The sequence below is a fragment of the Doryrhamphus excisus genome, chromosome 6 (assembly GCF_030265055.1).
Source record: "Doryrhamphus excisus isolate RoL2022-K1 chromosome 6, RoL_Dexc_1.0, whole genome shotgun sequence".
NCBI lineage: Eukaryota > Metazoa > Chordata > Actinopteri > Syngnathiformes > Syngnathidae > Doryrhamphus > Doryrhamphus excisus.
Genome location: NC_080471.1, coordinates 20,971,758 through 20,987,259, shown reverse-complemented (window position 1 = coordinate 20,987,259; position 15,502 = coordinate 20,971,758). Strand labels below are relative to the sequence as shown.

General features: G+C 40.0%; 1 protein-coding gene across 1 annotated transcript; it reads left to right on the top strand.

Annotated features, from left to right (window-relative positions):
* The first annotated feature begins 3,723 nt into the window (after positions 1-3,723).
* sspn (sarcospan (Kras oncogene-associated gene)) lies at positions 3,724-11,452 on the top strand. The gene is made up of 3 exons (XM_058075747.1): positions 3,724-4,058; positions 6,895-6,981; positions 9,976-11,452. Exons 1-3 carry the CDS (start codon positions 3,828-3,830, stop codon positions 10,327-10,329), a joined length of 672 nt encoding a protein of 223 aa, XP_057931730.1. The 5' UTR covers positions 3,724-3,827; the 3' UTR covers positions 10,330-11,452.
* The last annotated feature ends 4,050 nt before the right edge of the window (positions 11,453-15,502 follow it).

Genomic DNA, 15,502 nt, shown 5'->3' with positions numbered 1-15,502 from the left:
ATACATTTCCTAATTATGTAATAACCAAACGACAGCACGTATTATCTTTATAAAAGGAGCACATTGAGCTCAAATATTGAAGGCGTGCTCCTGTTCACGCATAAAAGCGTTCATGCGGTGCTTTGTAACCATGGCAGTGGCCCAGCTGTGTGCTCGAACACGTGCACTGCACTCACTGATCTCAGCACGCCGTGCTCCTCTCGCACCTCCTTCTGCTGTTTGTTCATCAGTGCAGATCATTTGAATTGATATCTTATAAATATACGTATATATATATGCTAGGAAAGTTCCTCGTGCAAATAATACGCCATACATTAATTTTCTGTATTGTTTTACAGCAGGGGTCTCAAACTTGTGGCCCATGAGCCAAATGCGGCCCGCGAGACGCTACTTTGAGGCCCCCACCTTGATACCAAAAGTTTAATGTTGAAATGACAGCTTAAAGTTGTGTTGCACACTGGACACAATTAACATGATTTTGCCCCCGCCCATACTGTTACCCTACCCTTGTTACCCCGCCCTGTTTTGCTTTGGATTAGCAATGAAGCTAAAGGCTTATGACGCTGGGTAAAAAAATAAATACAGGAATAAATGCATCTCATCAAACATGTTGTTAAAGTTACAACGCTGCTCCCAGATGGAACTAAGTACGATGCTAACTTGCTAATTGGGTAAAATTATTAAGTTTCATTAATGTTCATGTTAAAGGTTAAATAACTGTTAATAGTTATCCTCCCTATCCGTGTGGAAGTGGTAAGTTTTTTGGCTATTTAAGTTAATACTGTACATTTGAATCTGAAAAAAATAATTTCAGTATTAATTTAACAGTATGTGGTTTCCTACGTTTTTCTTATTTGCTGTTTTATTATTATTTTACTTATTTATTACTGATTGATTGATTTTTTGTCTTTATTCTTAATTTGTTTATTTTTTTAATCTTATTTTGTGTATAGAAAAATAAAAATTAAGATATTTGAGAACAGTGGAATGTTTTATCAGATATTTTGGTGTGGAAAACCGGAACCAAAGTACTGAAAAAGTGTAAGGTATAGCAGAAGCAAAAGCATTGAAGATAGTTTTTTTTATTGATTTTTTTCCAGTTTTTAATACATACGTTTTTTGTTTTTTTTTGAAAACCTGATGCGGCCCGGCTTCACCGAGAACTTAGCTCCGGTGGCCCCCAGGTAAATTGAGTTTGAGACCCCTGTTTTACAGGTTCAGGGTCGCAAGGAGCTGGAACCTATTTTAGCCGACACTCTGGACTGCTAGCCTGTCAATCACAGGTGACATACTGTATAGACAAGCGTTCACTGTCAAGTTAACACCTGCTGACGCTGAGTGAGACAGCAAACCCACGCTGACTGTATGGAAGTGAGCCAAGCAGTCAATTTACATGGGGGCCGGTGGAGGTAGTCTGGGTGAGGCTGGGAAGTATTAAGTATTGTGAGTGCGGAAACAGTGTTTTTGTTTGGAAGAAGTTGCTGAAGTTTATAAGTTAGCAAACAAAAAAATCCTGTACCATAACCATGCAATAAACCGTGCAATAAAACCGTGGCTTTATCAACATGACACAGCTGCAAATAGTGTATACAACATCTTGATTTGTATTACCCTGATTTTGCACTTGTACTTATACTTATACAATACAATACACACACATATATATATATATATATATATATATATATATATATATATATATATATATATATATATATATATATATATATATATATATATATATATATATATACACATTTGAGGTTTTGGGTTCATTTTACCATGGCTACTTTGATATCAAGTAGGGAGCCACAAAATGTATCCTGTTTGGTTGCAAACGCCCTGCGGGGCCATGAGTTTGATACCACTGAACGACACTATCAGCGACTCAATCAGAAATAACCATGAAAAGACTGCTTAGAGTCCTACGTAAATGTTTTTGTTCTATTGCTGCACGGTGGACAAGTGGTTAGCACACAGGCCACACAGCTAGGAGACCGAGTTTGATTCCACCCTCAGCCATGTCTGTGTGGAGTTTGCACGTTCTCCCCGTGCATGTGTGGGTTTCCTCCCACATTCCAAAAACATGCTAGGTTAATTGGCGACTCCAAATTGTCCATAGGTATGAATGTGAGTGTGAATGGTTGTTTGACTTTAAGTGCCCTGTGATTGGCTGGCGACCAGTCCAGGGTGTACCCCGCCCCTCGTCCGAAGACAGCTGGCATAGGCTCCAGCAACCCTTGTGAGGATAAGCGGTAGAAAATGAATGAATGCTGCGAGTGGTTAGCGCGCAGGCCACACAGCTAGGAGACCCAAGTTCGATTCCACCCTTGGTCATCTCTGTGTGGAGTTTTCATGTTCTCCCCGTGCATGTGTGGGTTTTCTCCGGGTACTCCGGTTTCCTCCCACATTCCAAAAACATGCTAGGTTAATTGGCGTCTCCAAATTGTCCATAGTTATGAATGTGAGTGTGAATGGTTGTTTGTCTATATGTGCCCTGTGATTGGCTGGCAACCAGTCCTGGGTGTACCCCGCCTCTCTCCTGAAGACAGCTGGGATAGGCTCCAGCCCCCCCGCAACCCTCGTGAGGATAATCGGTAGAAAATTAATGAATGATGCGAGTGGTTAGCGCGCAGGCCACACAGCTAGGAGACCCAAGTTCAATTCCACCCTCGGCCATCTCTGTGTGGAGTTTGCACGTTCTCCCCGTGCATGTGTGGGTTTCCTCCCACATTCCAAAAACATGCTAGGTTAATTGGCGACTCCAAATTGTCCATAGGTATGAATGTGAGTGTGAATGGTTGTTTGTCTATATGTGCCCTGTGATTGGCTGGCGACCAGTCCAGGGTTTACCCCGCCTTTCACCCGAAGACAGCTGGGATAGGCTCCAGCACCCCCGCGACCCTCATGAGGATAAACGGTAGAAAATGAATGAATGCTGCGAGTGGTTACCTCGCAGGCCACGCAGCTAGGAGACCCAAGTTCGATTCCACCCTCGGCCATTTGTCCCCGTGCATGTGTGTGTTTTCTCCGGGTACTCCGGTTTCCTCCCACATTCCAAAAACATGCTAGGTTAATTAGCGACTCCAAATTGTCCATAAGTATGAATGTGAGTGTGAATGGTTGTTTGTCTATATGTGCCCTGTGATTGGCTGGCGACCAGTCCAGGGTGTAGAAGACAGCTGGGATAGGCTCCAGCACCCCTCTACGACCTTTGTGAGGATAAGCGGTAGAAAATGACTGAATGAATGAATGTTTATTATCCCAGCAGTACTATACACAGTACTCTATTCAGTCAAGTACACTATGAGTGTACATTTTATCGCCCTAAACTGTGAGTATAAGAGACTAAATCATAAGTAAATCATCCAGTTGTTGAAACATATTCTGATCTGAGTAGATCTCTTTTGACAACTCTTCTCATGCGACTCTGAAAGATGACAGTTCTTTTATGCAGTGGAAAAAAGTATGGCCTCCTCCATTTATTCCCTGAATGAACAAGTGTCTGCGTGCATTCCCTTTTCCTTTCCTCTGCTCAATTTGCATATGTGAGATTGTGTCACAGTTCTATGTAGGAATCCTCCTCTACTCCTTTTTTCCGCCACCCTTCTTCTCCTCTGTCTCTGCTGCCTGCTATATGTGGCACTGGAGCCGTTCGAGGAATCCAGTCCAAATGTTTTCCATATTAGTTCAGCGCCTCCTTCTCTTTCCAAATAGCAGCACTCGGGAGAGGAGGTGGGGGCGGGCAAGGCAACGGTTTCCAAACAGTACTGAAAAATTAGTTAGGACTGGGAGTTAAATATATAGACAGCAAGAAGAAAAGAGAAATGGGCCTGGGCCGGAAAGGTTCCTCAGAGCAGAAGAATGGCAGACAGAGGAGAGAAGATAGCCCGTCGCGAGACGGCGGCCATAAGTGCGGAAGAGCGTGCCGCTTCCCTCTGCTTGTGGCTCTGCTTCAGCTGCTTCTGGGGGTGGCCGTCACAGTTGTGGCCTTTCTCATGTTGACCATCAGCAAGTCACTGCTGGCCAGAGAGACGCCACACTGGGCTGGGATCATTGTAAGATTTTTGTTGTTGCTTCTACACTTCATTGCATGGAAGATTCCCAGTTCTTGTTCCACGTGCATGACGGTCGACGTGTCTCGATTTTCACCACAAGGCACAACACATCGAGATTGAACAGTTTGTATTGAGTTGAGTGTGTGAATGACAATATAACACATTGTTGTTTGATGAGGTATATAAGTCCAATACGGTCTTGGAAGCCTCGCTGACCTTTGAACACCGTTTCAGTCGTCTACTCTTCCAAATTGCCTTGTCAGCACACATTACACCAACACGGTCACAGTCTTCCTCCAGACAGTTAAACTAACTTTCTATATTAAGCATGTGTGTAATTATACTTGTACAACAGGAAGAGCCACAGAGTCACGGAATCAAGTTCGACTTTGGAACGCTAAGGTTTTGACAAAGGGGCATTAATTAATGTAACTGCGATTAGCATTGTGGTTGTAATAAAATCATAATGTCAGCCTACAGTATAGAAGGGTGTAAGTAACTATGGTTATGTTTACATGCAGTCTCATAACCGGATTATTAGCAATAATCCGGTTCCGCACGACCATGTAAACACCAATAACCGGTTTTTCATTCATTCATTCATTTTCTACCGCTTATCCTCACGAGAATCGTGGCGGGTGCTGGAGTCTAGCCAGCCAATCACAGGGCACATATAGACAAACAACCATTCACACTCACATTCATACCTATGGAGAATTTGGAGTCGCTAATTAACCTAGCATGTTTTTGGAATGTGGGAGGAAACCGGAGTACCCGGACGGGGAGACTAGGCAAACTCCACACAGAGATGGCCGAGGGTGGGATTGAACTCGGGTCTCAACTGTTTTTAAAAACCTGAATATTACCCCTAAGTTACACCTTTTCTAACCTGAATATTGGGTCATGTATACTACGCCTATCGGGATATCCCTATCGAAAGGAATATTGATTTGTGTTCTGTGCATGTTCCATTGGAAAAGGAATATCCCGATTGTTTCCAATTACCATGTATGTACAGGAATAACCCTGTTTGGTCAGGCATGTAAACGGGTTATTGTGAATGTTTCAGAAACCGGAATATTGACTGCATGTAAACATAGTGCACGATGCAGATCTACACCACTGTAAACAAGAATGAAATGTAAACAGTTGGGAATAAAATGGTTGACTGTTTTTATGACTTTTATTACACCACCACAAGAGGTTGCTTGGTAGAATCCTTTCCTTGGAAAAGAAACACTGGTTGTCTTTTTTATCAATGTTGTTGTTTTCAAATGTGGATGAACAAATCCCATCAGACGGCGTCTTTCATTTGTGCGTTTTTTTTTTAAACCTTCATCTGACTCATTAAAGTAATCATATACCTCGTAAATTTCCACAATGGGATACAGACTTGTGAACCACATACCCCGACATTTCTCTTAATATTTTGACTTTATTTGTGGAAAATTACAGCTGTTTTTTTCGAATTTCTGCTGTTGTTTTGTCTTTTTATTTGTAAAATTTCCTCTCAATTTCTTATGACGTTATTCCCATAATATTTTCCTATATTTATATTAGTTCCGCCTATTTTTTCCGAATTTTTTTTAGTTTTGTTTCTCATATTACGACTTTAAAAAAAATGTTTTTTTTCATTTCTTATTTTTTTCCCCAAATATTGCAATGTTATTCTCATAAATTATGATTTTTTAAATTTAGATTTATTTATCTTAATATTTAATAAAATGTGTGCTGTTTTTTCAAATTTTGCAGTTTAAAAAGTTGTCTGCATATTTTGACTTTATTTGTGGGAAATTACAGCAGTTTTTTTCATTTCTGCTGTTGTTTTGTCTTTTTTTTGTAAATTGTCCTCTCAAATTCTTATGACATTATGCGCATAATATTTTCCTTTATTTATATTAGTTCCAGCTATTTTTTCCCAAAAGAAATTTTGTTTTGTTTGTCATATTACAACTTTAAAAAAAATGTTTTTTCTTATTTTTTTTCCAAAATAATGCAATGTTATCATAAATAAATTAAATTAGTTTTATTTATCTTAATATTTAGTCAAATTTGTGCTGTTTTTTCAAATTTTGCAGTTTAAAAAGTTATATATATATTTTTTAGAACATACCATGGACCAAAGCAAAAAAGCTGCAGGCTGAAAATAGCCTAAGGGGCCGCACTTTGGACACCAGTGTTGTAAAAAAAAATCTATTTATTTGCACAGTCCTAGTTCCTGGGACTATTATTTTTCCAAGAACTCAATGACATTTTTGAACTTTTGTATTGGAAGTCATTCAATTGTTCAGGTTTACCCAACCAAGTATCAGGTTAGTTCCTGTTTGCGATTCTCTGAAGCTCATATGAGTCAAGGTCACATTTAGTTGAACAGAACATCCCTCTGTTCCAGTTTTTTTCGGCCTACCGTATTGTCTCGCCCAGATGTGATCTGCTGTCGAAAACATCTCTGGTTACCAGCATCCCGAGTTAGCTGCTCACGAGATGCATCTGAGTGAAAAACACTGAGGTCATCAACATCTTTGCAGAGAGTCCTGAGTGCTTAAGAACCTGGGAACGACCATGAAATAAGATGCTGCAAGTTAGTCACAAGACTCCAAATGCAGTCAGGAAAGAGTGTGAAAGAAAGAGTGCGTCTGTGAGAGCTAATCAGATAACATGCATTCAATTAGTGGCACTCGTCAACATGTGGGCAAAACAAAATGTTTAGTGCTTCGGCGGCCAAAGCAAACAAATAAATTAGCTAACAACTTTAATAGTGATTAACATCATTAAGTTAATGAGGCTATGTTGTCGACAATGTGATTATTTACTGACTTTGCTTTTGCTATTGCAGCTGTGCTTGGTTTCCATTGTGGGCTTCATCCTGTACTGCGTCACCTATCGGCCTGATGAGCGCTCGTCCGTGCAGTTCATCGTCAAGGTGCGTCAATACGCCAGTAAACATTATGCAGCAATCAATTGATTGACAGACTGATAGCGATTTAGCAAAGTTTAGCTTCTAATGTTCTAATGACTGCAAAATGATCTTCTCTCTGAGACTAATCTACACAAATGCCACTAAGGTCGCGGGTATGCTGGAGCCTATCCCAGCTGTCTTTGGGCGAGAGGCGGCGTACACCCTGGACTGGTCGCCAGCCAATCGCAGGGTACATATAGACCAACGACACAAAAGTGATGATGATTAACGGATTCTTTAGTAGTAATCTGTCTATAGTGTCCCAACTCACTATCCAGTCTTCACAGTATGACTTTATGTTTTTTTTTAAGTGATAAATTGAGGGTCATGTGCACATGTCCTTACCTGCTAAGTCAAAATCATACCGGACGACGCAGTTGTTTTCTACCGCTTATCCTCACCAGGGTCGGGGAGGGTGCTGGAGCCTATCCCAGCTGTCTTTGGGAGAGAGGCGGGGTACACCCTGGACTGGTCGCCAGCCAATCAAATCATATATAAACCAACCACACAAAAGTGACGATGATTAAAGGATTCTCTAGTCGTAATCTGTCTATAGTGTCCCAACTCACTATCCAGTCTTCACAGTATGGTTTTATGTTGTGTTTTTTGTTTTTTTTAAGTGATAAATTGAGTGTCCTGTGCACATGTCCTTAACTGCTAAGTCAAAATCATACCGGACGACGCAGTTGTTTTCTACCGCTTATCCTCACGAGGGTCGGGGAGGGTGCTGGAGCCTATCCCAGCTGTCTTTGGGCGAGAGGTGGGGTACACCCTGGACTGGTTGCCAGCCAATCACAGGGCACATATAGACCAACCACACAAAAGTGATGATGATTAAAGGATTTTCGAAATCTGTCTATAGTGTCCCAACTCACAATCCAGTCTTCATACTATGAAGACTGGATTGTTGGGTTTTGGTTTTTTTTTAAGTGATAAATTGAGGGTCCTGTGCACATGTCCTTACCTGCTAAGTCAAAATCATACCCGACGACGCAGTTGTTTATACATTTGTGGTGGTCACAGCCCCTTCCATCCACCCATGCTTCAGATTTCACAGCTGGTCCAAAATTAGCATAAATGCCATTTCAAATCAAGCCGCGCTCATCACTTGCATAATTCCATAAGCAGGATGTAACTAAGCGAAAAATACACATCACAGAATGAGGGCTGCTGTTATGTAAGTGATGGATTAAGATCAAACCGTCGCGTTATTGCGCTTGTGAAATTGCATAAACATCACAAAGACACATTTTACAGATGTATTTTTAGATCCTGGCTCGGGTTCAAAACACACATGCACAGCGAAAAGGTGTCCGAGGTGACCGGCAGCACTCCAGCTCTGAGGGGCCGGCACTTGCCTTGTGGGTACTGACTACTTTGAAATGAACTTGCATCAGGCGCTGAGCCAGCATGCCTGTTTATTTGTTTGGGTTTTGAGCATAGGACTCAAGACTAAAGCTTGCAATGATTATTATGATATGGCACAACTTTTTGTAAGATAACTTGGAATAGGTATTTCAAGAAAACAAGCTGACCGGGTCATTTTTGACCCACTTATGGAAGGTTGGGGTCGAACACAAAAACAAAAAATTCTTAAAATGTATTAAAATAAGTTAAAAATGTGAACGGCATGATATCAAAAACATGTTTTTTGAGGAATACCTGGAATATGAAATGATAAAAAAAAATCATTACGAAGATATTTCAAGAAAACAACCTGACCGGGTCATTTTTGAACCACTTATGGAAGGTTGGGGTAGAATACAAAAATTTCTTAAAATGTATAAAAGATAAGTAAAAAATGTGAACGGCATGATATCAAAAACATGTTTTTTGAGGAATACTGAAATATGAAATGATAAAAAAATGTCATTACGGAGATATTTCAAGAAAACAACCTGACCGGGTCATTTTCGACCCACTTATGGAAGGTTGGGGTAGAACACAAAAACAAAAAAATCTTAAAATGTATAAAAGATAAGTTAAAAATGTGAATGGCATAATATCAAAAATATGTTTTTTGAGGAAAACCTGAAATATGAAATTATAAAAATTTTTCATTATGAAGATATTTCAAGAAAACAAGCTGACCTGGTCATTTTCGACCCACTTATGGAAGGTTGGGGTCGAACACAAAAACAAAAATTTCTTAAAATGTATAAAAGGTAAGTTAAAAATGTGAATGGCATGATATCAAAAATATGTTTTTTGAGGAATACCTGGAATATGAAATGATAAAAAATTTGTCATTACGAAGATATTTCAAGAAAACAACCTGACCGGGTCATTTTTGACCCACTTATGGAAGGTTGGGGTCAAACACAAAAACAAAAAATTCTTAAAATGTATAAAAAATACGTTAAAAATGTGAACGGCATGATATAAAAAAAATGTTTTTGAGGAATACCTGAAATATGAAATGATAAAAATTTTTCATTACGAAGAAAACAACCTGACCGGGTCATTTTTGACCCACTTATGGAAGGTTGGGGTAGAACACAAAAAATTCTTAAAATGTATAAAAGATAAGTTAAAAATGTGAATGGCATAATATCAAAAATATGTTTTTTGAGGAATACCTGAAATATGAAATGATAAAAATTTGTCATTACAAAGATATTTCAAGAAAACAACCTGACCGGGTCATTTTTGACCCACTTATGGAAAAAACAAAAATTTCTTAAAATGTATAAAAAATAAGTAAAAAATGTGAACGGCATGATATCAAAAACATGTTTTTCATTTTCAACCCACTTATGCATCTAAGGGTACAAAATATCAAAGTGGTGACCCGGATATTGCATATAGATATCTGGTAATAGAAACAGTATTGAAGTGCCTTTAAGCAATGCAATGACTGTTATTGCTATTCTAGACTTCTTTTGACATACAGCGCCATTGTTCTGAATGTCTGTCAGCATCACTAATCCATGATGTAACACTTCCCCTTGTCCACAGCTCCTGTACTTTGCCCTGTGTGCAATCGGCCTGGTTATTTCCGTCCTGGTTGTGGCCTTTGCCGGATACCACCATGCACAGACCAGCAGCTTCAGCTGCATGCCCGCCGCCGAGGACTGTATGTGCACTTTGGACCCGCATGACCCGATAGCTCGCACTTTCACCTATCAGGGAGTCGGCGACTGTCGGGAGATCACCGAGACGCTCGCGTTGTATCATTTGCTCCAGATTGTGCTGAACCTTGGCCAGGCTTTGGTCTGTGCCGTGGGCGCCTTCATCATGTGGAAGCAACGCTACCAGGTTTTCTTTGCTGGTCTTCAGATCGGAACCTTCCAGCAGTGGCACAAGGTTTAAATGGATGATTTATCCTGTTATATTTTGTGCTTGTTGTCATGATATCAATATCATATTGCTTTTTTGTACCTCTTTTGTACACATTTTAAGAAAGTTACAGAGATTTGTAACAAGTTAAAACCCAAAATCACTCATTTGATAAGTATGACTACTCACTGTATTTGTCAACACAGCACTAAAACCCAAATACAGGCGGTACTTTACTGCGTTCCATGTTACAGGGTTTATTAGTTAGGAATTCAATTATTTAAAATGGAATTTTGATGCATAAACACGAGTGAAGTGTTGGCTGATGTTTTATTCACTTAACCGGCAACCAAGAATAAAGATTAGGGATGTCCGATAATTATGGGTACTGACAATTATTATTAAAAATGCAATATCGGTTCGTTTTTTTTTTTGTTTTGTTTTTGTACATGCTCAAAAGTCTTGCCAATTTACTGCAAAGAGCATCACGATCGATGGACTTCAGCAAACTAAAGCCTGAAACATAACGTATGACTAATGTGTGACGTGTTCCTGGACAATAGGATCTCTGTTCAATTATAAATTATATTCAGAAAGCAGGAAGTGAACAAATGTAACAGTTACTGATTGTAAAAGTACCCGATGGAGGGGTAGGATTTAATAAGCTTTGCTTCTTCCTACTCCTTTTTGGACATGTGGAACTGTGAACTGATTATGGGATGCATTCAATTGTAATCTGATGCATGTTCAAATGAAATTAAACCATTACCATTACCATATGGGTTATCAATCATGAAAACCGATGCTGTAAACAACGTATATGTGTTCATTCCACCACAGGAGATATGTCATCAGTATCAGCTGATATCAGTATCGGAAATTGAGAGTTGGACGATATTGACATATCGATTTTTCGGACAATTTCTTTATTGCATAAACAAAACAGGCTACCGTCGGATGCCAAAACAACATCATGGAGCCACCCCCAGTATAACAATCAGTTGCTTTAAGCTTCATTGTTGGACTACACTTTTGGTCAATTTCCTGTTTATTTACAAGTACCAGTGTTATATATCTACATTCTTTTTGTGATACATACAGTACCTGTCTTTGGGAAACTTGTATTGTATTGTATTGTATTGTATTGTATTAAAGTAATTCATGGCTGACCAGTGTGCTGAGGACATTTTCATGATGCACTGTTTCTGGATTATGCTTCCCATCATGGCCACCAAACCCATGCAGGGTGTACTAAGGAAGTGGAAGTCAAGTAATCTGTCTTTCTATCTATCCTCTTTGGTAATAATTAAGCAGGACAGCGATCTTACTATTGAGATGGAATGTTCAGCGGTGAGTTAATTTAGCTATAATTTGGGTATAAGAGCCGACATACACCAGAACTCGTTCCGAGACTTACTGTCTGGGAACGGAACTCATATATAACCACCTGTAGTATGTATTCCAAAGTATACTAAAGTACAACAAAGTTTTAGTGCTATCTTGCTACGAGCTGGCATGCTAACTGTCGGCATTTTAGCGTAGTTCTTAATTACAACAAAGTTTTAGTGCTATCTTGCTATCAGCCAGCATGCTAACTGTCGGCCTTTTAGTGTAGTTCTCAAGTACAACAAAGTATTAGTGCTATCTTGCTACAAGCTAGCAGGCTAACTGTCGGTATGTTAGCGTAGTTCTTAAGTACAACAAAGTATTAGTGCTATCTTGCTATGAGCCAGCATGCTAACTGCCGGCATGTTAGCGTAGTTCTTAAGTACAACGAAGTATTAGTGCTATCTTGCTGCGAGCCGGCATGCTGCTAACTGTCGGCATGTTAGCATAGTTCTTAAGTACAACAAAGTTTTACTGCTATCTTGCTACAAGCTAGGGTGCTAACTGTCGGCATTTTAGCGTAGTTCTTAAGTACAACAAAGTTTTACTGCTATCTTGCTACAAGCTAGGATGCTAACTGTCGGCATTTTAGCGTAGTTCTTAAGTAAAACAAAGTATTAGTGCTATCTTGCTACGAGCCGGCATGCTAACTGTCTGCATGTTAGCGTAGTTCTTAAGTACAACAAAGTATTAGTGCTATCTTGCTGCGAGCCGGCATGCTGCTAACTGTCGGCATGTTAGCATAGTTCTTAAGTACAACAAAGTTTTACTGCTATCTTGCTACAAGCTAGGGTGCTAACTGTCGGCATTTTAGCGTAGTTCTTAAGTACAACAAAGTTTTACTGCTATCTTGCTACAAGCTAGGATGCTAACTGTCGGCATTTTAGCGTAGTTCTTAAGTAAAACAAAGTATTAGTGCTATCTTGCTACGAGCCGGCATGCTAACTGTCTGCATGTTAGCGTAGTTCTTAAGTACAACAAAGTTTTAGTGCTGTATTGCTACGGGCCGGCGTGCTAACAGTCGTCATGTTAGCGTAGTTCTTAAGTACAATAAAGTATTAGTGCTATCTTGCTATGAGCTAGCATGCTAACTGTCGGCATGTTAGCGTAGTTTTTAAGTACAACAAAATTTTACTGTTATCTTGCTACAAGCTAGGATGCTAACTGTCCGCATTTTAGCGTAGTTCTTAAGTACAACAAAGTATTAGTGCTATCTTGCTACGAGCCGGCATGCTAACTGCCGGCATGTTAGCGTAGTTCTTAAGTACAACAAAGTATTAGTGTTATCTTGCTACAAGCTAGCACGCTAACTGTCGGCATGTTAGCGTAGTTCTTAAGTAATACTCCGAAGTATACTATCCATGATAGTTGACCCTGCATTATCAATTATACTTTACAAATAGTTCAGCCGGACAGTCACATTATTTTTCTGTTCGTTTTTTTTTTTGTTTTGTTTCTGTACACGCTCAAAAGTTAGTAAAAGTCTTGCCAATTTACTGCAAAGAGCATCAGGATCGATGGACTTCAGCAAACTAAAGCCTGAAACCAAACGTATGACTAATGTGTGACGTGTTCAAGGACAATAGGATCTCTGTTCAAAGCTACATGTGTTTTACTGCCACCATGGCCGCTCATTTAGATACAAGTGTGAGCTCCATAAGGACTACTTTCTCATCGCAGTCATGGAGATCAATTAGCATCACAATGAAACCACCAGTGGAGGTGTTTTAAAGCAAAACTACTACTGACTACTGACCTCAAGTTCAGGAGGGCAGCAAATAAAATGTCAGTTGAAATTCTATATAATGATGGATTCTACATCCATGGGCATGTTTTTTTTTTTGCTTGTGTTATGGTCATAAAGCGTCATGTGACTACAAAATGCTCAGACACAGGAAGTCACATGCCTGTCATCACGGGGTTGTGCTTATTTATAAAAAAAAAAAACGAAACTGAGGAGGAACCTTTTGCCCTCTGTAACAATCATTCATGTGGTCAGTTGTTAAGACTAAAACAATTTTAAATGTTACTCTTATCCCATATTAAAGCAGCCATTTTGGGGGAAAGTCTAAGAAAAGGTTGTACACCAACAGTTTACTGTATTTCTTCTAATAAAATATTAGTGCTATCTTGCTACGAGCCGGCATGCTAACATGTTAGCATAGTTCTTAAGTACAACACTATCTTTATTAGTGCTATCTTGCTACGGGCCAGCATGCTAACTGTCGGCATGTTAGCATAGTTCTAAAGTACAACAAAGTATTAGTGCTATCTTGCTACGAGCAGGCATGCTAACTGTCAACATTTTAGCGTAGTTCTTAAGTACAACAAAGTATTAGTGCTGTCTTGCTACGAGCCGGCATGCTAACATGTTAGCATAGTTCTTAAGTACAACAAAGTATTAGTGCTATCTTGCTACGAGCCAGCATGCTAACTGTCGGCATGTTAGCGTAGTTCTAAAGTACAACAAAGTATTAGTGCTATCTTGCTACGAGCTATCATGCTAACTGTCGGCATATTAGCGTAATTCTTAAGTACAACAAAGTACTAGTGCTATCTTGCTACGAGCTATCATGCTAACCGTCGGCATGTTAGCATAATTCTCAAGTACAACAAAGTACTAGTGCTATCTTGCTACGGGCCAGCATGCTAACTGTCGGCATGTTAGCGTTGTTCTTAAGTATGACAAAGTTTTAGTGCTATCTTGCTACGAGCTAGCATGCTAACTGTCGGCATGTTCGCATCGTTCTTAAGTACAACAAAGTATTAGTGCTATCTTGCTATGAGCTATCATGCTAACTGTCGACATGTTAGCGTAATTCTTAAGTACAACAAAGTATTAGTGCTATCTTGGTACGAGCCGGCATGCTAACTGTCGGCATGTTAGCGTAGTTCTTAAGTACAACAAAGTACTAGTGCTATCCTCACGAGGGTCACGGGGTTGCTGGAGCCTATCCCAGCTGTCTTCGGGCGAAAGGCGGGGTACACCCTGGACTGGTTCACCAGCCAGCCAATCACAGGGCATATATAGACAAACAACCATTCACACTCACATTCATACCTATGGACAATTTGGAGTCGCTAATTAACCTAGCATGTTTTTGGAATGTGGGAGGAAACCGGAGTACCCGGAGAAAACCCACGCATGCACGGGGAGAACATGCAAACTCCACGCAGAGATGGCCGAGAGTGGAATTGAACCCCGGTCGCCTAGCTGTGAGGTCTGCGCGCTAACCACTCTACCACCGTGCAGCCCATTGTGAGAGCTGTTCTATGTCTTTTTTAAATTGTTAAGTCAAAATTCAATGGCTTTATTATATAATGATGATAAAATTAATCTTGCAAAATAATAATTTAATCATGGATATTGGAGGGAAAAAAATATATAATGTATCTCTGTTTCTGATAGTATTCCATTGCACTATTCCATGACTCCACGGTAACAGCTGGTCACCATGGTGTCTCGGTGGGGGCTATATTTAATATCTGTCATAGGCGGCGGCAGCAGAGGAAGACCTGCTGGTGTAAACAGCAAACTGAAGCCGGGGGGGTCATGTGGGGGGGGGGGGGGGGGGTTCTTTGCATAAGGTAAATGACAGGACAGGATGAACAAGCACAGATCTTCTGGGTAACACGAGGACATACGTCAGACGAGCGTTCACGTGTTTGTGTTAACATAAGCGTAGCATTGTAATGCGAGTACAGCTTGCATAACATAGATTTAGCGCTAAGATAATAATGCGCTAACTGTGCATAAACAAGAATCAACTTAGATTATTTACACAACAGACATCCTAAATCTTGGATGAAGAAGCGGTTA